The 21,033-nt window shown below is 40.6% G+C and overlaps 1 protein-coding gene and 1 non-coding gene across 3 annotated transcripts; one reads left to right on the top strand and one right to left on the bottom strand.

Annotated features, from left to right (window-relative positions):
- Positions 1 to 1,735: 1,735 nt before the first annotated feature.
- Positions 1,736 to 5,887, bottom strand: s1pr5b (sphingosine-1-phosphate receptor 5b). Of its 2 annotated transcripts, XM_088303750.1 has the most exons (3): positions 5,768 to 5,887; positions 4,413 to 4,451; positions 1,736 to 4,328 (listed from the first exon to the last, which is right to left on the bottom strand). In XM_088303750.1, the coding sequence occupies exon 3, from the start codon at positions 4,242 to 4,244 to the stop codon at positions 3,012 to 3,014; it is 1,233 nt and encodes a 410-aa protein (XP_088159876.1). In that variant the 5' UTR covers positions 4,245 to 4,328; positions 4,413 to 4,451; positions 5,768 to 5,887; the 3' UTR covers positions 1,736 to 3,011. The 2 variants fall into 2 exon arrangements, with proteins under 2 accessions (XP_088159876.1, XP_088159875.1); XM_088303749.1 differs by having other exon boundaries at positions 1,736 to 4,451.
- A 10,287-nt stretch (positions 5,888 to 16,174) lies between these two features.
- Positions 16,175 to 16,247, top strand: trnaa-agc (transfer RNA alanine (anticodon AGC)). The gene has a single exon. It is a non-coding gene; the product is annotated as a tRNA-Ala (tRNA).
- The last annotated feature ends 4,786 nt before the right edge of the window (positions 16,248 to 21,033 follow it).

Raw genomic sequence — 21,033 nt, 5'->3', positions numbered from 1 at the left:
GGACTATTGCCAGCTCAAGAGCAGGGGGAATGTTCATAACGATACATTTGGATAAACTTCGGTTATATATTGTTCTAGAATTTTAGTGACTTGGATAATGGATGGGTGGACGGATAATTTGTATTTAGAATGCTGTTGAAATTTACAGCCATACGCACGTTCTTAAATGTGACAAAAAATCGCTGGCGTCAGACTGAAACCTTCCATCCATCTATTATCTGTACCGCTTCTCCTCTCAAGGGTCGCCGGGGCTGCTGAAATGGTTGCCAGCCAATCGCATGGCACAAATAGACAAACAAACATCCTCGCTCACACTCATACCTAGGGGCAATTTAGTGTGCCCAATCAACCTGCCATGCATGTTTTTGGAATGTGGGAGGAAACCGGAGTACCCGTAGAAAACCGACGCAGGCACGAGGAGAACATACAAACTCCACACAGGAAGGCTGGAGCCGGAATCAAACCCACGACCTCTGCACCGTGAGGCCATCACAATGCAAATTTAATTTATGTAATTCAGATTCACATTGTTAGATTAGTGTCAACCAAAACCAAACATTATTACCTGAAATGGTGCCATTCTTCTAACCGGCAAGGTTATGGAATTTTGCTGGGCTGCAACACAAATGAGGACAAGCAATAGAAAATGGATCCATCGATGATCCAAACTTGTACTCCATATAGTTGTGCCCTTTGCAGGGGACATCCACCCACTAGAAAACCTCATTCAGCTGCCTTGTCATTTGTTTCTTATGATCAGGGTGGTCAGTGACGGCTTGGCTATGTTGTACAAGTTGTCTGTGGCGATAATCCCCCAAACCCCCAAAATTTGACATAATGAACTTTTAGCATCCAGCAGTTGTATATAGTAAAAGTGTTTAGGAGAAATTAAGATTGCACGTTTACATGTAACAAATCATTGTTTTACTTTGATTGTCATATGATGTTCTTTCAGCATGAATGCTCGCCCCCCAAAAGTTGAAGTATGCACAACTGTCTATTGTCAATCCTACTTGCAACCACAAGGTGGCAAGAAAAAGCAAGACTGGAGATGCATGGACGGCGAATCAAGATTATTTCACTCACTACACATGCAAATTAGGCCTAAGTGACATGAACTATCTAAACTTTTATTTTATCTTGTTAACTTTCCCAAACATTTCATTAGCCTCAATGGCAGAACTCACTGCTGATTAAACACATGACTGTCAAAATGTAAATTGAATCGAAACAAAGCAATGATATGACCTGAAAAAGCCTTTCCTTTTCAATTCCTTACTCAATTGATGGCCCAAGTCTCTCTTTCGTTCCACTCAATTAATCCCAGTTGCCTAAATGTGGTCTTCTAGACGTATTTCTCCAAAACATTCTAAATTCTAAGCCTGCTCTGAGATAGGTTTGATGTTACATTTTCTGTTATAGAAGTTATGTCATGAATAATTGCTCCTCAGAGTTGCTAAGTCTTTTGAAAAATTGACTGTGCGACCTCTTTTTAGTATAGGTCATTTCATGAATTTATGATGAAGAAGAGAAGAGTGGGTCTGTTAAAAGATGGCTCATCAGTGGATACGGATTTTATCGGTATGGTCAACCTTGGAAACTAAATGGTTCGTCATGTGGTGTGTAAATGGTTTATGTACAATATAGGTCAATGCCCTCACCAGACGTGAGACGAGGGGGCTCACTCCCTGTCATGCACCATTTAAGACAAAGTCAAAATAAAGTCAACTCCAAAAATATTTTAAGTCCTTTATTAAAAAGATATCAATAGCAGACACAGATAAAAACATGTATATAATTTACTATACAACAGTTACAAGTTTTCAAAGAAAATCTTTCACAAGATGGATGACAGTACAAAAAAAACCAACAACTGCATCATTTGTCAATTAATACGTCACATCTAGGGCGAAATCCATGTTTCCAGAAGTACAACATTGTGTGCATCTGTGCTGATTTAATGAGAAACCACATTAAGGATTTGAAGAAAGCCATTCAAAGAAAGTCTGAATGTGTTATTTACATTTGTCAGTCATTGGTTTCATCAAAGTGTTCTTCCAGGCTTGGATTCAAACCACAAGGAGTGCAAGCCAATTTCTCCATTCTCTCTGGTATCTCAGTGCAAATTAGTTGACAACAGTTTCCTTGTTCACATTTGAGTGGCCTTGTCTTACCGTGTAAGTACGCGTCATGGTTGTCTAGAAGTGAGCCACTTATATTTCATATTCTCTAGCTTTGTGTGTTGAATTCTTCTATTTTTCATCCACTGCGTATCTTCTCTTTCTGGTTTCTAGTTCATAGTCCTCTTTTTCCACAACACAGTTCCAACTCGCCTCAAGTTTCCTCTACTCGATGCTGTTTGTGGTGTTCGCTTTTACAAGTAACAACCATCTATTCTCTTTTGCACTGGTCCTCATTAAACGGAGCCTATCCCAGCTGACTTGACCCATGACCAGTTTCCAGCCAATCACAGCTCACATATAGACAAAATAGAACGTACAATCTAATCACATCTATGCTCAATTGAAAATATTCAGTTAAACTAGCGCTTTGGAATGTGAGAGGAACAAACTGAAGGAAAGCCAGGCCAGAGTTGAGATTTGAATTGGAAACTTCAGAACTTTGAGTCAGACATGCTAACCACTGGGCCACCATGCAGTTTTCCGTATCATCATGGTTGTCTGCCCGAAAACCAATAGAAGAAATCAGTAAGGACAGAATCCTAACAAATTACAAAGCTTTCCTGTATTTACGTCTCAGCCGGTGGCATCATTTTAAGGAGAACCATTTTTACTCAAGAGGAGTCCAAGGTACAACAGCTGGTATGCAAGGACCAATAAAAGACCATCATGGGTTGGTTGGCACGCACTAAGTACTAAAATAGTCCCTCATACTGTCCATATGCTTTTGCCTGTGAGGAGCCGAGCAGGTACCATGCAGTGGAAAAGTGCCATTTGTCCTCCAAAAAAGTGTGCTACATGTCTTCTGTTAAGTGCGAGCCAAGCCAAGTCTTAAGGCTTGAAGAGTTTAGGATAAAGGGTCTTGATGGGAGACGGGGTGGTAACGACGTTCCCGGAAGAGATGGTCGTCTCCATCCCCGCCTCCAACTTCTGGGAAGGCACCTCCGACTTACTGAAGCTACACTCTAGGAAGGGCATGCCAATCTTCTTCACCTGGCCGTCCCTGCTCATGAGACACGGCCGACAGAGCAGCCTCAGAATAGCTCTCCGCATGTCCTTGCTGGTCAGCGTGTAGATGATGGGGTTGAGGAGCGAGTTGACCATCGCGACTCCCAGGAAGTAGTCGGCCTTGAAGAGGAGGCGACAGCTGCGTGTTGGGCAGAAAAAATCCAGGAGGAGGAGGAGAAAGAGGGGCAGCCAACAAGCGATGAAGACACCCAACACGATGGTGACCGTCTTCAGGAGGGCGATGTACTTTTGGGACTTTCTGGCCAAGCCCTTTCTCATGCTGCTAGACAAGCCCAATCGCTGGCGCTGTGTGTTGGTGCGGACAATTCGGAAAACTCGGGCATACAAGACCACGATGGCGAGGAGAACTGCACTAAAGACTGACACGCAGCACAGGATATAGCTCTTGGCATAAAGAGGAAGCACGGTGGAGCATTGGTCCAGTCTGTGGATGCAGTTCCATCCCAGGATTGGGAGGACACCCAAAAAGGCCGCAAGGGCCCAACTTGCACAAATCAGCGCCAACATCCGCCCTCGCTTTGCACCGTGATACGGCCTCATCGTCACCATGGTTACATGGCGTTCAATCGCAATGGCCAGCAGACTGATGACAGAAGCGGCCAGAGTGATGAAAACGCCGCCCTCCCTGAGGAACCACAGCAACGGCGTCAGCTGCAACGTCTTTGGCCCGGACATGATGATGTTGGCCATGTAGGTAATCCCGGCAAGCAGGTCCGACAGAGTCAGGTTTCCCAGCAGGTAATACATGGGCAAGTGGAACTTCTTGTTCCTCCAGATAGCCAAGAGAACCACAGCGTTCTCCAGCACGATGAGCAGACACACGACCAGGAAGGCGATGCCCTCGGGTCGGAGGCCGTCACGGTAACGGTCCCCCTGCAGCTTGCCCGTGTAGTTGTAATGTTCCGTAATGACAGACTTGTCCTGGTATTGCCAAAAGAACTGAAGATAGCCATATGAGGAGAGGGGAGTGGAGGATGGTTGCATGTCGGACACAGTTGGGGAAGTCCCAGCGTGAGCAGTACTTGAAGCCTCCATAGTCTACGCTGCTTTTGCTTGAGCTGAGCGGCTATAAAGTCATTTCAGTCGACTTGATTTTGGCCAGCATTATGGAAAAAGGTCCTTCAACACACAGGGGAATAAAATGAGACTCATATTTTTCCTTTTCCTTTTTTTTTTTTAAATTCAAGTTGATTTCTGTTTTACCACAAGAGGGTGCTATTGAGCTCTGTTATATCCAGGACCCTGGAGAAGAAACAGGGAAAAAGTAGAATTTTGTTAAATATAAAGAAATGAAGAAAACAATATAATATAGTACAAAAACATTTGTCATGTTATATGACAGCCTTGCTATGGTGTACAGTTAAGCAGAGTGCTCTAGGAAAAATACATTTTAATACTCTAATGTTCTTTCAACCAATTTGAGCATCCACAATTACAGCGCTGGGGCTCATTTATGCGCCACGAGAGATCATCAGGTGTGCCACAGTAAAATATCTAGTTTCACCTAATTGGACAAAAAATAGCATTATTTGCAAATACTGTATCTTTGTTCAATTATATATACACAAGTTACATAGTGACAGCCTGAACTATTTAATCCCCTTCCACTTGATGTTAGAAGCTAAATAATTAACCTGTACATCCACTTTTTGAGATATTTCTTTTTGATAATGTATTCTAAATTGATGTGCCTTGCCTCAGATAAGTTTGGGAAACGTTGCCTTTAAATGGTTATTGTTAAAATGTCGTCGATGTCAAACAAATGTTTAGTCTCGTGTCTCAGTTTCACTTTAGGGACATGTCAGTCATTCTTCTCTGCATCGTTTCAGACAACATGTGCACTCAATTTGAAGGAATGCAGCTGCATTAGCCTCGCCATCCACATCCAACTTTTATTGTATAGATGAGGTGTGTTTGAAGTAACACACATTGAAAACGTGTTTTAACCATCAGTGCCAAAGCACATACACAAACTATTAGCGTGAATTTGTCGCGCATTTGGGCTTGAATTGTTATAAGCAGTGGAAATAAAGTCAAACTCAGGTAATTAGATCTGCATTCCGTAGGCTCCTTTGTGAGTTATTTTTTATTTTTTTTGCTTTGTCTTCATATGTTAACATTTACTGTCTTGGGATAATTCACACGTCAAACATTTTTTAACTGGATGTTATTGGTACAAACCCAAAGGGAAGTTATTGACTAACTCATAAACATGAAAAAAATCATCCACTTAGGTCAAATGATTAAATGACTCAATCAAAGATGTATGAACGGTATCAAACTTTTTGCTTCTAACAACAATCTGTAAAAAAAAATAAATGAAGTCCTGCATAGATTTTCAGTGTATTAAGGCGCATTCCAGTTGATTCATTTTGAATCACATTTAGCGCAATACTATTTCAGTCTTGAGCGCGCTAAAGGACTAAATGAAATATTTACCAAATCGTCAATGTGAGATTAATGTCCGTCCCACACAACATACAAAAAAAGTAAAACTATTGTTTTAGACAAGTAATTTAAGACATTACATAAGAAAAGTAACATGAAAGAATCAGTACCTTGAAAATTGTTGCTATAAGATGCTTTTCAGATGTATACAATCCAAACGTGAACATCCATCGACTGAGTCAAACTGACAATTTTGCAAATGTGGTGGGAGGTAAGACCTCAGTTCAAACATGCAAAAGCTAAAGGAACTGACTGGTCGAGCCTCAATTCTCTCTCTCTCTTGCTCTCTCACTCTCTCTCTCTCTCTCTCTGTTCCACCCACTCTCTCATTCTCACTCTCAGATTAGGGGGCGGACAAAACAAACAAACCACAGCAAACTAGTTTTAACAAAATAAGTAATAAGAACTGAAATGTATTTTGCCATGGCCAACGTATCAAAATTGTATGTGATGTGTTCTGGAGTCTATCAGTTCTGGCAAAAAGGACCCAGAAACAATGTTACTTACTTTACTCCAAGGTGGTTAACTTCTTTGTACACTTGTAGTTGTGTTCAACTAGTTCTTAAAATATACTGGGTCCGATTATTAGTTTATAGTTTCCGTTGTTTCCAATGGGATAATTACAACAAATGAAAATTGACAACAGGTATGTGATGAAGAACTGAAACGGGCCAGCAACATGGAACATTTTAGAACTGATGTCCTTTTTACATGCAAACAGCACAACAATGTGAAGTGTTCAGGGAGTGATTATGCAATTGTGTTTTCCATCAAGTCACCCATTTTGATAGAGCTTGTCCTCATTAGGATCATGGGTGAACTGGAACCTATCCCAGCTAAATTTGGGTAAAAGGCAGAGACCCAGGACTGGTCAGTCATCAGGACACGTCTTAACAAACAAGAATTCACTCTCACAACAGTGGACAATTTCCAAACTTCAATTAGCCTAATGCAAGCACAGGCCGGAGGCAAGATTCGAACCCTGAAACTCAGAAATTTGAGGCAGAAGTGCAAACCACTTTATTTTCCTGGAACTGGTATTGAAAACAGAATTGTTCAGAAGCAATTCCAAAGCACACATGGACAAAGAGCAATCGTTGACCACTGTCCAAGTAAAATTTATTCCTGCCACGATTATCAATTTGAAAAATTCCTCCTTATACATCCAGAGAGGGTGTCATGAAGACGACTCCTACGATCCATGCGGTCTTGAAAGTGTCCCCATTCCCAGAGCCTGATGGTTGGATTTCATCATGCCTTAACACGCTCGTTTGTGGAGTGTCCCCTGCAGGGCCTTTGGAATGTTCATGAAGGCACAACGGAATGAAGCTTTCCTTAGTTTGTTTCAAGGAGATTCTTTGTTGTGCGGCACTGTGAATGACATACACACTTTGAGAACACGCAAACACATGAAATCAAGCATTTTGTTCCGAGCTCCGTTGCTTTTGAATTAAAAAGCTGCGCTCCTTTCCCACCCTCGGTGTTTTGACAGTTGAAAATCCTGCCTTTATCCGGCTGCTCCTCCTCAATGTGCTATAGACTCTAACTAATCAAACAGAAGATTCATGCCAATAAACATGTATGCGCCTTTAAGGATTACCTCTCAGAGTGTGAACAATAGCAATACCTTTTTGCCGTTTTGTGCCTGTCTGTCATCACATCACATCTAATTATACTCTCACGTGTGTTTTTCATCCATGTTAAAAGAGTGCCCGTCTGACGGGGTCAAGGGCCGGCCTTTTAAGCGTCTGATAGTGTCAATGAGGAGGTCTGTTGACATACTTAAGTCTGTGAATCAACAGGCTAAACAATCTCTCAACGTCTACACAACTAATGAAAAAGTCAGCAGACTTCTGCACTGGAACAAGTTTGGAGTGTGCAGCGGGTCCAGACAAAACCATTATGGAATTAATTGCAATTAATCAAAAATATTTTTTTTGTTCTGAGAGGTGTTGAGGATGTACAGCTAATATGGTACAGTATTTGGAAAGTATGCAAATATATATTTTTTAATAATTCTGAGTTATTTGAGTTAAAATATTTAACTGCATTAAAAATCTTAAAATTAATCTCCAGAGTTAACACTTAAATTTTGACAACCCTAATATATATATATATATATATATATATATATATATATATATATATATATATATATATATATATATTTTTTTTTTTTTTTTTTTTGCATCATTTTTTTTCTTCCAAAATGTTGTTGGTGTCTCAAACTTTACGAGTTGGATTGGCAATGCTTGTGCTTCAAAGGCCAGTGAAGGATTTGAGGTTTCTTGAGGCACAACTTCCTCCAGTTCCAGTCTATGGTTTTGTAACGTTAAATGTCTCCCAACAGTCCTCACTGTCTGCATGCCATCATGCACGAGGAGGAGGACGCCTGTCAGGAGGTCATTAGAGAGTAATATCCTGTCGGCGGGAAGCAGAGGCCGCACTTCAAAGCCTCAAATACATAGAAAAGGCCGCATGTTGAACCAGTAGGAGACGTCCAAAAGACGGATAGGCCATATCTAACCCTGGACTGGAAGGGCATGTTGTCCTTTTTCATCACATCATCCTTATCTTTTTTACTTGAGCTGAGGAGGTTTTCTTGTGAAAAAATGTCAACATAATCCAACAGTATAGCTAATGTCATGATTTTCGGTGTATACCATTTCAGCATTGGGCGAGGTTTGTGCTGGACTAGCGTGCAACAGAACAGGATTGGAGGCCTGTAGTCTACTTTTTCTCCTCCCCTCTTCATTAAACCTCATGTTTATGTCTTTTTCTGCTCTACTTTCTATACATCAACAATGGCACTAGAATTCTTATTTTTGGCCACACACATTCACTCACTCACACCACTTTGACACTGAACAAGCTAATCCTGGGTGTGGAAGTAACGTTGACCTTGACGGATCAGCCGTGTCCGCAACAGGAACTGTTGATAGAGCCAAGAGTGTATATTTTGACTCGGCCGCCATGCTGAAGTGATTCCACCAAGGCGCTGATGTTATAGCTTGTGTAGGCAAGCCTTCTACTCTGGGATTAATATTTCCATGATATTCATACGAGTGTGCGGTGAAGAGCGTATGTCAGAAGAAGGTATATGAGGACCACCTACAGAGGAAAGGAGAAGATATATTAGCTGTTGTCTGTTATTTATCAGACATGCCTGAAGAAGCAAAAATATATTAAACAAAAAAATGTGACATGGGGCCATTATGCTGACAGGAAGTATAAATAGAAGAACAAATTGTCGGACACTCTTTGTAGCTGTAACAGCACAGGCCCATTTTTAACAGTGCTTGTCCTTATTGGGGTCGCAGGTGAGCAGGAAACTGTCAACTTGACGTAGGCCAAGAGCCGGGGAATCAAGAGACTTCACCATTTTGCCCAAAAAGGTTGAGAATTTCCGCTGAATTCCAGATTCATTGGATTAAGCATTTGTTATGCTGTTAGAAATGAAAACTCCCTCACTTTTTTTTCGTCATAAATTAGCTGCCATCACTATTACGTGACTATGAAAAAACAAATTAGTCACTGAGATTGGAATACAAGGCTATGTCTGACACAGTGAATCAAGGATGAAAACTTGAAACCATTATTGTAGTTTGTAGCTGTTCATTTTTCTCTTTCAATAAATGATACTTTCAAATGTACATTGGAGGTAGTTTTGGGGGCGTAGATGAAATCAACCCAGATTTCCTAAAGACAATAAATGTTGTAGGGCTGTACATGCCTTTGCACCATCACATGGATGGTGGTGTCCTTATTTAGGATGGAGGACCTAAGGGGATCAAGCTCTTTAGCCTCCCACTTAAGGTCAATCAGGGGCTCTTGAGAGGAGCATTTGTTGAAAAGTGGAATCTTGGATTCAGGAGGAACAGTGTGGTTTTCACCCTGGCCACAGAACTGTAAACATACTCTCAGAAGGGTCCTCAAGGTTGCATTGGAGTTCGCTCAACTAGTCTACCTATGTTTTGTGGACGTGCAGAAGGTGAGTCCTGTGGAGGGTACCTCGGGTTTGGCCTGAATTATCGGTATTTAAGTCAGATTTGCTTCCAGTGAGAGTAAAACTCTGCCGAGGGTGCCCTTTCACCTTGCTACTGAATTCTAGGCACAGCCGAGACGTGAGTTTGGCTTGGTGGCTTCATTACGTGTCTCTGCTTTTGGCAGATAAAGTGGTTCTGTTGGCTCCTTCAAGTTGCAAATTTGAACAGTTCTCACAGGCTGAATGCGAAGCGCTCCGGGATCAAAATCTGATCTGTTCAGTATGTTTGCCGGACTCCTCCCTGGAGAGAGGTTCCAGCATGTTCAATTGGGAAGAGGCCCAAGGTTCAACCAGGACATGCTGGCGAGACTGTCTCCTGGCTGGCCTGGGAACACCTCAGGATCTATCGCGGAAGAGTTGGTTGAAGTGGCTGGAGAGAGGAAAGTCTGCGCTTTCCTGCAAAATCTGCTCCCTTCATGACCCTCAGCCAAGCTGAAGGCAATGGCTATATCATTTTTTTATATATTTTTTTTTAAACTCATCTACAAATTACCTTGCCCATCTGCCAGTTCTAAAAATCAATTGTGGCCACAGTAGTTTTTACCCACCCTTAATAAAGAGTATGAGTGTGGCTTGAAAAGTGGGTTTGGGCTGCTAAATTGTTCCACTCTCCATCATAATTAATTTAATTGCACGCCCGGAGTCTGCCCCAGGTTATCACACTGTTCCCACCAAGCTCCTGGAATCTATCACTACTCAATTGTCTGTCCAAAGCGCCCGATAAGACCCCATCATCGAGGCGGCCGGCCCACACTAACGTCTGTGATGATAAGCAAACATTCCTCACCGTTTACGCTTGTAATGGCTTCGTCTTTTGGTAGATTTTTCCTCCCGGCTGTCACATACGTTTTCGTCACGTTTACGTCGAGGGCAGTGTGAACTTTCCACTATTGCATTACTCGGTGGCTGAATGATAAATCAGCCTGGAAATACACGTATTTGAAAATGGGTCATGTGTGGTTTCAGTTTCCATTGAGTGATGATGTAAATGTGAGTGCGAATGGTTGTCTCTCTTTATATGCGCCTGGCGATTGACTGGCAACCGGTTCAGGTGCGGAGTCTACCTTTCATCCGCTCCAGATTAGCTGCAACTGTTTGTAGAAAATTGATGTATTGATGAAAATGGGTGTTGAAATGAATGTATTGAAAAACAACTCAATTAGTGTTTCTGTTGGCAATGTTGTTCAGCGGCAGCAGCCAAAATAAAATGACGCATGCGTTACCACTGCGTCAATTTACTTACTAACTTAATACTTACAATTTACGTACACTGCACATAAATTTAAGGTTAATAACCCAACAAACATGATTCGAAATGTCTGTCTAGCTGTTTTCTTGATTGTAGAGCCAACAAAAATCCGACCTGGGACTTATTTTAGACTCTGACAATAAGATTGGGAAAATCCTAGAGCAGGGGTTTCCAACTCATTTTTGTGGACGGGCCACATTGTAGTTCTGGTTTCCCTCACAGGGCCGTTATGACCAAATTGATGGAAAGCCAGGCAGTAATTGTTTGTTCAACAATTCTTCAATTTATTTTAAAAAGCAATATATCACATGTTGTTAAAAGTGAAGAAAATGTGCTAAAATTAGGAAGTTGACGCACATGAATTGCCTTTCAATAGTTAATGTTCTCAGATCTCTGTAGTCCTCCGTAGAAGCAGATTTATTATCTTATTGAATCAAAATAAATAATTTGCAAACATTAGCCTTAGGAAAATAATGATCAACCCTTTTTCCTATTTTCTGACATGTTCTGGACCAAACCAGAAACTGAATCATAATTTATGTTTGCACATTTTCTGTGATGTCAATTTGATTTATGTCATGTTTTTGAATATAGAGATGGAAGTTAAAATTTTGCTTTTGATTGCAATTCATCCATTAAGCCATTTTGGCAATGTTGTCTGGATGCAAAACTGTTCAAACACGGAAAAACTTTCTTTTTTTTTTTTCTTGTTCGTTTTTGCCTTTAACGAGATATTTTTTTCCTTCTTATTTTGAACAGTTGGTGGCTTTGAGTGGACTCGAGACAGAAAGCTGTGGGAGGATGTGGGAAAGGGGTTGAGGCTATCTGTTGTCTCCCCGCGGGAAGAGAGGAGCAATGACTCATCTCATCTCAATTAAGATTCTTTTCTCATAGGAAATGACCCCTGATTGCTGCAATTAGGCTGATAACAGCCAATCACACCTTCGACAAACGCAACCACTCCCGTGTGTGTGTGTGCGAGTGTATGCGCATCCACATCTGGGTTGTGTGTGTTATTTCACGGAGTCCAGACAGAAGACATCTGATCGGCTCGCTGAGAGTTCCATTCTCTGCTGGAGACTGTGGTTCAGGTCAGCAAACACGGTATTGGTGTTGTGGTCTATTTCTCTTGGCTCGGCTGCATTTCAGTGATGGAGCTTTGTAGGGTGGGGTGGAAGGTGGTGTGTGTGTGTGTGTGTGTGTGTGTATGCATAAAATCTGGATGTGTTCATCCAGCACTGGCAGACAAGGAGCCTAATTAGATCCAGATTTCAGATGAAATGGTTTGAAAACTGACACCAGATTCTCTGAGCCTTGGAAGGATGCGTTCATTCCTGACATGCCACCATCAACACACAATGCCAGACTATTACTTTAGCTGCTAAATACAATGTGTACATTTTTGTTAACAGAAAACATTATTTTTGGTCATATGTATTCTAACATGGTGTAAAAAGCACAAAGAAAAATGGTAGCAACCAAACCTAATGTGAAAATGAACAACATCTCAAGAGTGTTAACACAGACAGTTGAGGTCCCTTTTCATGAACTGGAACTTTATCTTGACATTTGACAAACTTCAACTATGCAAGATAAAGATGTATAGTGTCAGCACAATTTTGCCACTTATGCATGCTGATGTAATGACACTTTATGTCATCACGGCCCAGAGTGGGAAAAATCCCTCCATTCATTTGTCATAACAATTGTTAAGGATTGCAATGAATGCTCTTCCAGTTAGCGATGATAATGATATGCAAAGAATGGTAAAATCAGCCTTACGCTCGTTTCCAAATATGCACATACGAACAACACAAGCCTGTATGGAACTCTGGAGGCCTCAGGGTAATCAGAGGAGATGGACACACAAAAGAGATTTTAACCACAGCCATAGTGGTCCCATTGGGACAACTTTTTTTTTTTTTTTGCCTGAAGGATTGCAGCGCTGTTTCTTTGAGGCCACTTGAAATTCCATCGCTCTTCCTAAAGAAAAAAAAAAAGGCAGTAAGAATGTAAATGAATGCCAGATCTCTGCTCAGCATCCCAGAATCATTTGGAAAGCCTAGATGACGATAAGGTGCGAGTGAGGCGAACAGCCCCCACCCCCCGACTAATTCCTTACTATTAGAGTGTATGTCCCTTTTTTTTGTCATGAATATAGTATGGACCCAAATGTATGACAGCAAGAACTGAAAAGATTAAAATACTTTTATTTGACAGAGATCCTTGATCGGCAGTGGGACCCTACGAGTGGGAGGAGTTCAGGCTGGAACCTCCTGAACACCAAATGAGCGAGGCACATGAAATGAAGAATTGGCTCAGGCAAGCAGATGGACTAAAGATGTCACTAAATACAAATAATTAAATAATTGTGCTTTGGCACTCATTGAACGGCCAAAAGGAGACAAGAAGGGCCAAGTCCAAAATCCACGCCGGGTCCAAAATCAGTAAAACAAGGAGTAGAAGGCAGGGAGGCAGAGGCCATGCTAACATCCAAGGTCAGAAGATCGAGCAGGTCCGGCAAACCGGCGGCGAAAAATGGTGGCGAGTACGGCAAAAACACAAGTGGCAATCTGGCAAAGAGGGTAAGGGCAGGGCTGGTTATAAAGTGCAGAGGACAAGTGAAAACAATGAGACAGTAATGATGCGAGTCAAGCTGAGGCACAAGAAACTGTCTTCAGGCTTTCAAAATAAAAGGGTAGACAGGAAGTGAGCATTACATGACATTTTCTACCTTAGACCTCCACTCAACTCTTACAAAATAACGTCACTGTAAAACATAAGCTGATTTATATGTACTGTTAAATGCAAAGGGTGGTTGCTGAGATTAAATTGAAAGTGCAAATAGCACTTTTATATATTTTTTATGTAGAATTCTTGGGTATGGATAAAATGTGTTCATAATACATGAACATTTTCAATTCTAGTAACATTTGCATGAAATAAAAAATAAATATTGCAGGAAACCTTCTGTGAAGCCCTCAAATGCATAAAACCATGTTCAGTTTTACTTGTCCTCAGTAGCCATGCGGTCTAATATTTTGTTTAAAATTCAAGTCACATCTTACTGTTCAAACTACAGCATAGTATTGTTCATTATTGGATGTTCGCTAACCAAAACTGTCTCTGGCTTCAAGTTTCAGTTTAGAATGTTCAACATTCCTCTTGTCTCCGTGTAAGTTTCCTTAACGACGACCTAGTAAAAACTGGAAAGTTTTTTGTTGTTATACTTTTGGAAAAGTTTGTGTCGAGACTGCAACATAACCAAAAATTATCCTTTTTTACACTGACCTGAAAAAAAAAAGACTCAAACCGCTACAGTAAAAAAGCATGCCATAACACAGTTGGTAATGATTTAAAGAATTTGAATTGCCAAAACGGTCCTTCAGTGTGAACAAAAAAAAATTAATTAAAAAAATAATTATACTACCTAAAAAATTTAGCCTCAAATGGCCAACTTGGATAAATTCTCTCAGAAGAAGAGAGTCAAGTTGCTGACAACCAGATTCCCTCTGCGTAATTGTTTAGTGGCCGTTCTTGCGCACACACGCTTCCTGGAGGCATTAAAGTATTGCAAGGTCAAGCAGACTACCATGTGGCCGACATCTGAGCCGTGTTAGCTCATTTGCTTGTCTGCCATTTGATCTGTTTGTCTGCGCAGAGTAAATGTTTGTGGCTGCTCTTCTTTTCAAGTTTATTAGGAGGAAACCCTATAAATACTGATGTCTTTCAAAACAAAAACTTGATAAATGACTGAGTGTAAGAACGTTTGATTTACACAGCATTATAAAACACACCTAACAATTTTGGGGGGTCCGTTTGCTTAGAATGACGGCAAAAAAATCTTCATCTTCATTTTCTATTACATGCCCCACAATTGACAATTTGGGGACATAAAGTATACTATAATTTAGACCAGCTAACAGCAGGTCTAAGTTGTGGTGCAGGTGGCTTCAAATGATTTTGGAGAATTTGATAGAAGCACAGGCAAGTTGTTAAACAAAAATAAGTGCCCACTTTACTGTGGCCAACTTGAGCTACAAGTGGAGATTTTCTTGCAGTTCCTTTTAAATGAACTTTGCGAGCACCTCTCTCTGTGCAGAATTCAAAAGGAATGAGCGGAGCTGCTTGCAGTGGATGTCAAAGTCAGCTGTGTTCCCTCTTACAAAGGCGCAAACACCCCTTTTGAGCTGCACCTGTCTACCAAAAAAAAAAAAGAAAGTTCCTCCAATGTTAGACTGCGCTTTGAGCTAGACTTGCGTTGGGCACGTCAAAAGGGACCAAAACCTTGAGCAAGTCTATTAGTGCAATTCAATCCTGGGCTGTCATTCAGCTTCTGCAGATAATTCCGTTGGTCAGTGGAGTTTTGTATTCAAAATCTCACGTCTTGGTGCCCCACCATGGTGCTTGCTCAATTGCAATCAATGTGAGATCAACTCCGACACACAAACACACACTCACACATGCACACACTCGAGCAGCTGGGTCCAGTTTATCTGTGCCGCATGGATTGAGTAAATGGAGTAACACGAATGTACATGCAGATACAAACCAGCTGGTCTTTCACCTTGTAGATATCAAAATGCAAAGCAAAGGGAATTTTAATTTGCACATTCCCCCTACTTGTACTTTGATTGATTGCTCTGGCAGTGATTACATTCGCCGAACATTTTTACATGTTTAGACGTGCATCATGCACATTTCTCCATGGGGATATTTGATTTCTCCCTTTCCCGACATGCTCTCCTTCTGCCCTTTTGCTTGAGTGAATCAGAAATAACCTCAGATGGCAGCAAGAGGAGACCTCCAGAGAAATCTCCAATGTTACAAAGTTCCCAGAGTACTTATTTGTGTAAAAAAATAAATCTGACTGTATTTCTCATTTTTCTTTAAAGCCTTATCCTAATAGTTGTTCAAAAACTCTAAAGGTTACACTGAATAACAAAACCAATTTGTAACATTTGCAGTCTAATGTTGAGAGCAGAAAAACGTTTTTTTTGTTTTTTGGTCTAGTTATCTGGAGGATCGAAAAAAGGCCATTCGGCTCATTTTTCGTGAAATGTTAACATTGTCTTGTGCTATTGTGGCTCATGACTTAATTTTTGTAAAATTATTACATTATTTTTGATCACATTTAGTATTTGTTTTCCTTAGAAAAATATAACGCTATTCAAATTGTATTACTTACCTTTATATAACAAATATAGGGCCTACTCTGTGCATGGGGAATTAGCTCAAATGGTAGAGCGCTCGCTTAGCATGCGAGAGGTAGCGGGATCGATGCCCGCATTCTCCAATGTTTTGCAAAACTTCAATTTCGTAACAGCTGACTCTATTTAATCGTATTATGACAATTTTTACAACATGACACATTTTATCTGGTAAATTTAATTTTTTTCTTGCAAAATTGGGACTTTTCTTCATAATTACACTTTTTCTCTCAATTGCACACCTTTAATCTCATATTAATAGGATGATTTCCCCCAATGACACTAATGTTATCTTTAAACTCTGATCATAACGTTTGTAATTTATTATGATCCACAACTGCTGGAGAGTTCACATTACTTGGATTTATCTGTCCTAACCAATAAATCTCACAGTAGTTCTTTTTTTCCTTCAGCAGTAAAATGCAGCTGCGAGAGACGATGTCGTCGAACTCAATTGAGATGCTTCCAATCAAGCAAGTTGTTGTCCAGAGGCCTGCTGGGGTTAACAAAACATACAGACACTGATGAGATTATTCATCATTCCCAGAAACCTTTTGCCAGGTCCGCCATAAATTCCTGGAAAACAAAAAGCTTTTACATTAAAGTCAAGGATTCCAAGACAAAAGCACAAAGTCCACTATACTGTGTTACTTTGTTACATTACACTACAGTATAGCCTTCTTACTTGCCGTAACGCCCTTGCTTGTGGGAAAGCGGAGTTACAGTCGGAAATTCATATTGCAGCTGTTTATCGAGCGGCAGGAGAACAGCAAAACACAAACACACTCATACCACATTAACGCAGACGCGGCAGTTGGCCACAGCCCACGCCCAGACGCTCACAAGCAGACTTGGCAATATCACACCCGACCTCATCCCACAGGCCCCGCCTCTTAAAGGCACACACAGCTACAACAATAGAAACAGTATTTTCCAGTGGCGGGCACGGTCAGATGCTGTTATTATTTCAGTCCGCTCCTGTGGGCGAGATCCAATTAGTGTCGAGAATGAACTGACGACGTCACTCACAGGCGCCACACAAGCAGACGCATGGCCAAATAAAGAGAAAAAAATAAAATAAAAACAACAGACAGACGCATAAAAACAATCTGGAACAATGTCATTGCATTCTGTGGGACCGAAAGGTCTCACTATTATTTATTTATTATTATTACTATTATTTTTTTTCCTTATTTGGCTGTGTGTCTGCTCTTGCAGCATCTGTGTGTGACGCAATATCAATGAGTACTTTCTTAACGGCGCCTTGTACAAACCGGAAATAATTACGGCATGAAAGGTTTTTGGTACGTTTGAGTGTTAAAAGTGTGTGGAGGGGTAAAACTATTAATTTTATATATTTTTTTAATATATATTGTGTCTCTACATTACAGATTTTCACCTATGGCGGGCGGATTTGGAAAGTCTGAGTTTTATTGAAAGCAATTGGCACTGGAAAATGTATTTTTGCCTCCATTGTTGCATTGTCTCGCAATGCCACTGTATGAAATTGCAGGATTGTGAGTGTTAACTCAGTGTTGTTTTGTGGATCCCTTTCTACAAGAAAGACTTTTTTATCTTTCCTCTAGACTAACAGACTTCCTTGTTTACGGAAGCTCGATTATATGAGCGACTGAGCTGTGAATTGCTGCCAAATGACTCCCGATAGTCCACCTAATGGCATAATCACCAAGGGTTGGTGCAAAGGCCTTCGGCGATTTTCCTGTTGGCTAACACTGTGGTGCACGTCTTGCATGTTTCACGTGCGCGTTGAAGGTGACCTGACAGCGGCAGATGAATTTTTACATGTAGCGGAGAGACTGAAATGAGTCATTGGCAGTGGATTTCACAAGCTTCCTGATTGTCCCTCTGACTGTCCCACAGGGACATGTCATCCAGGACCTTTCCCCTCTCTAAAAGGAGGCATTGCCAGAAGCAATTTGGAGGGCTATAAGGGGGGAAAGTTGCTGGACAAAGTGAAGAGAGCGCAGAAAAGTCAGACAGCTGCACACAGACTATAAGAAGTGGAGCTCCATAGACGCACAACAGATGAATTCTGTTTAGTTTACCAACCTAGATCTCGACTTCATTCCTTTTTAACATCGTGGCATTTTAAAAAGCAGCCATTGTGGCTACGGTAGCTAATGACAAAATAAACAGACTTCTGCTCTTGGGAAATTCGTAAAGGGACCACAAATTAAATCAGCTCGCCACAAAGAATTTTAATTAGAATGGCACTGGTTGGAGCGCAGACTTCATCCAGGTCAAACAAAAAAGTTTTTTCCACCGAGCTCCTAGGGGAGATTTAACAGAATACAAAGGCAGCAAGCCCTCATGCAACTATTCGAAATTCACTAGGAATGGACACACCCTCAATTATTTTAAAATAATTGCCCATGTTAATGGTTTAACCATAAATATACCCCAAAGTATGATTCCTAAATTTTTCAATATTATTTCAAATTCATGTCACAACATTATCGCTAAAGTAAATGGCCCACAAGATGATATGATTTACAAAACAATGTACCAAAGACATTGGATCCACTTTCCAACAATGCTCAAATTATTCCCAGAAAAATGGACCAATTTGAGCCAATTTAATTTGACTAATAATACTGCAAAAAAATAGATTTTCATGTGCTACTGATAAGGTAACTGACATATTATTTTTGTTTCAAGGAGAAGAGGAAGGATTTAAATCAGTTTACCACATTTTAATAATGTGCAACTGAAGAACATTGATTTTCTTTTCAGTGAGCAGCTCAGTATGAAAATAAAGATATGTATAGAACACAATAAAATATAGCAGCACCAAAAAAAAAAAAGAAATAAAATGAAATATGATGATAAATCCCAAAAAATAAATGGCAAAATTGATCAGATACTTTCTTGGCTCATCCACAAAGTTGTCTGGGAACTTTGTTGTTTTTTGCGCAATCCTACCTCCAAGCAATTACAGACAGACAAACAATTAATCGACAACTAATCGATTATCAAATGAATCCCTAATTATTTTTTGACAGTCAATTAATCATATAAATATTTTTGGGGGATTTGCAGTTGTCCACATGCTCGACTTCTCAACAGTTAATTTGATCCGATTTCTGTAGCCCTCCATAAAAGCAGACTGATTATCTTTGTATTGAGTCAGAATAAATGTGTTGCTTTTACTGTTTCTAAATAAAGGGATGAAATTTAATGCATGATTTTTTTTATCCGATTCACGACATATTAAGCGATTATGAAAATTGTTAGTGGCAGCCCAACAGAAAATCCCAAAAATGTGATTAGTTTGAATTTTTCACACTTAATAGGTTAAATCTTCTTCAGTCGCGCACATTCAATCTGAATTTATTCAAGTCATCAAATGGGTTTTCATCTCAAGTACTTGCCTTGGCGGCTTTTATGGTGTATTTAAACAACTTCCTAAAGAGGACTGACTCCCTCCCTTGAAGATGTTTAGCGTGCAGAGATAAAGATTCTGTCATTCATCACCGTTTCATCTCATGTCTTTTTTTTTTCTTCCTTTCTCCCAACTGTCCTCACTCACTAAATCCAGTCTCCCGCCTTTGACTCCCCTTGTGGACTTGAGACACGAAACATCTGTTCTTGCACATCTGTTGCCGCCTCTTTGGACAGCAAAGCATAAAATCCTGTGAAAAGAGAGCCGGCGCATCTTTGGGAACAATGTGTTTAATGGCCTTGGAGAGACATAGGAGCGTGAGGGGCGCTGATAAATCAGCAGTTTCACAAAGCCGGCATTCGCAGCTGGTTAGGTACGTGCTTGTTGTCGATGCTTATCAGCTGAGGGGGCCAACTTGCTTTTTGAGAAGTACAGCGGGAATTGGCTGGGAAGAGTTTGACATAGGAAATATTCAGCTGAAGGGCACTTTCCTCATCAGGACCATGTCTTTGTTTATTGACAGTGCTGTTTTCCGCACTTCCTTTCTCACACTTTGTGGCTGTTTTAATACTTTATTCAAAAATGATGTGTCGGCACTTTTCAAGTATTTTCATCATTGTGCCGGTTGTGGCGTACTCGGACATACGGCCGTTTTTAGTGTTTATACGGGAAATAAAATGTTTCCCCAAAAGACATAATTTCTGTCCTTTTTCTTATGAATTCATCACTCCAGTCAGTTTCGAGACCGACTGATTGCCTGTCGATATTTTAAGTCAGCTAAGTATTCACACTTATTTTCACTGATTGATAAGAACTATGCCGTCAATGAGACCCATGAATTTTGTCTCATAAGCGAGCACTGCTCAAATTGATTTGAATTGTACAACACTGGTTTACTGAGGTCTACAGCCATGGGAATAGTTTCGTCTCACATTATAACCAACTGTATATTCTTCCTCTCTTTGTTGATGATAGCTGGAAAATGGGCCAAAATCAGCAATGAACACACAAAAAAGAGGCTTTGGGAGCCGCAACCACAAAAACAATGAAAGGTAATATGAGTCTAACATGTCATCCATCTTGAATAAAGAGAAATGATATTTTAGGATGGGGTCAGACTTTTCTTCATCGAGTTTCCCGGTATGGGAGGTGGTCATGTCATGGATATCGGCGCTTTGGAGATGAAGGAGATACGTTTCACAAATGGTTCTTTTCTTCAAATGTTACTTTGATTTGCTATTATTAAAAGTAAAGGAAGGCAGTTGTTATTCTTATTCTGGCAGCACCTGGAGGTAGTCACTCCAAGAACATGCAAATTAGGCTCATTGATGACTCTACATCGTCCATAAGTGTGATGGTGCGTGGCGATGCTTGTTTGTCTATAGGTGCCTTTCAGGAGGTATCACAATCCTTGCTGGGATAGGCTGCTTGTCACCCACGACCCGTGAGGTCAATCGCTATAGAAAAGG

The sequence above is a fragment of the Idiotropiscis lumnitzeri genome, chromosome 8, assembly GCF_059441095.1.
Source record: "Idiotropiscis lumnitzeri isolate Australia: NSW breed Sydney's pygmy pipehorse chromosome 8, RoL_Ilum_1.0, whole genome shotgun sequence".
Taxonomy (NCBI): Eukaryota; Metazoa; Chordata; class Actinopteri; order Syngnathiformes; family Syngnathidae; genus Idiotropiscis; species Idiotropiscis lumnitzeri.
This window is presented reverse-complemented; position numbering and strand designations above follow the sequence as displayed.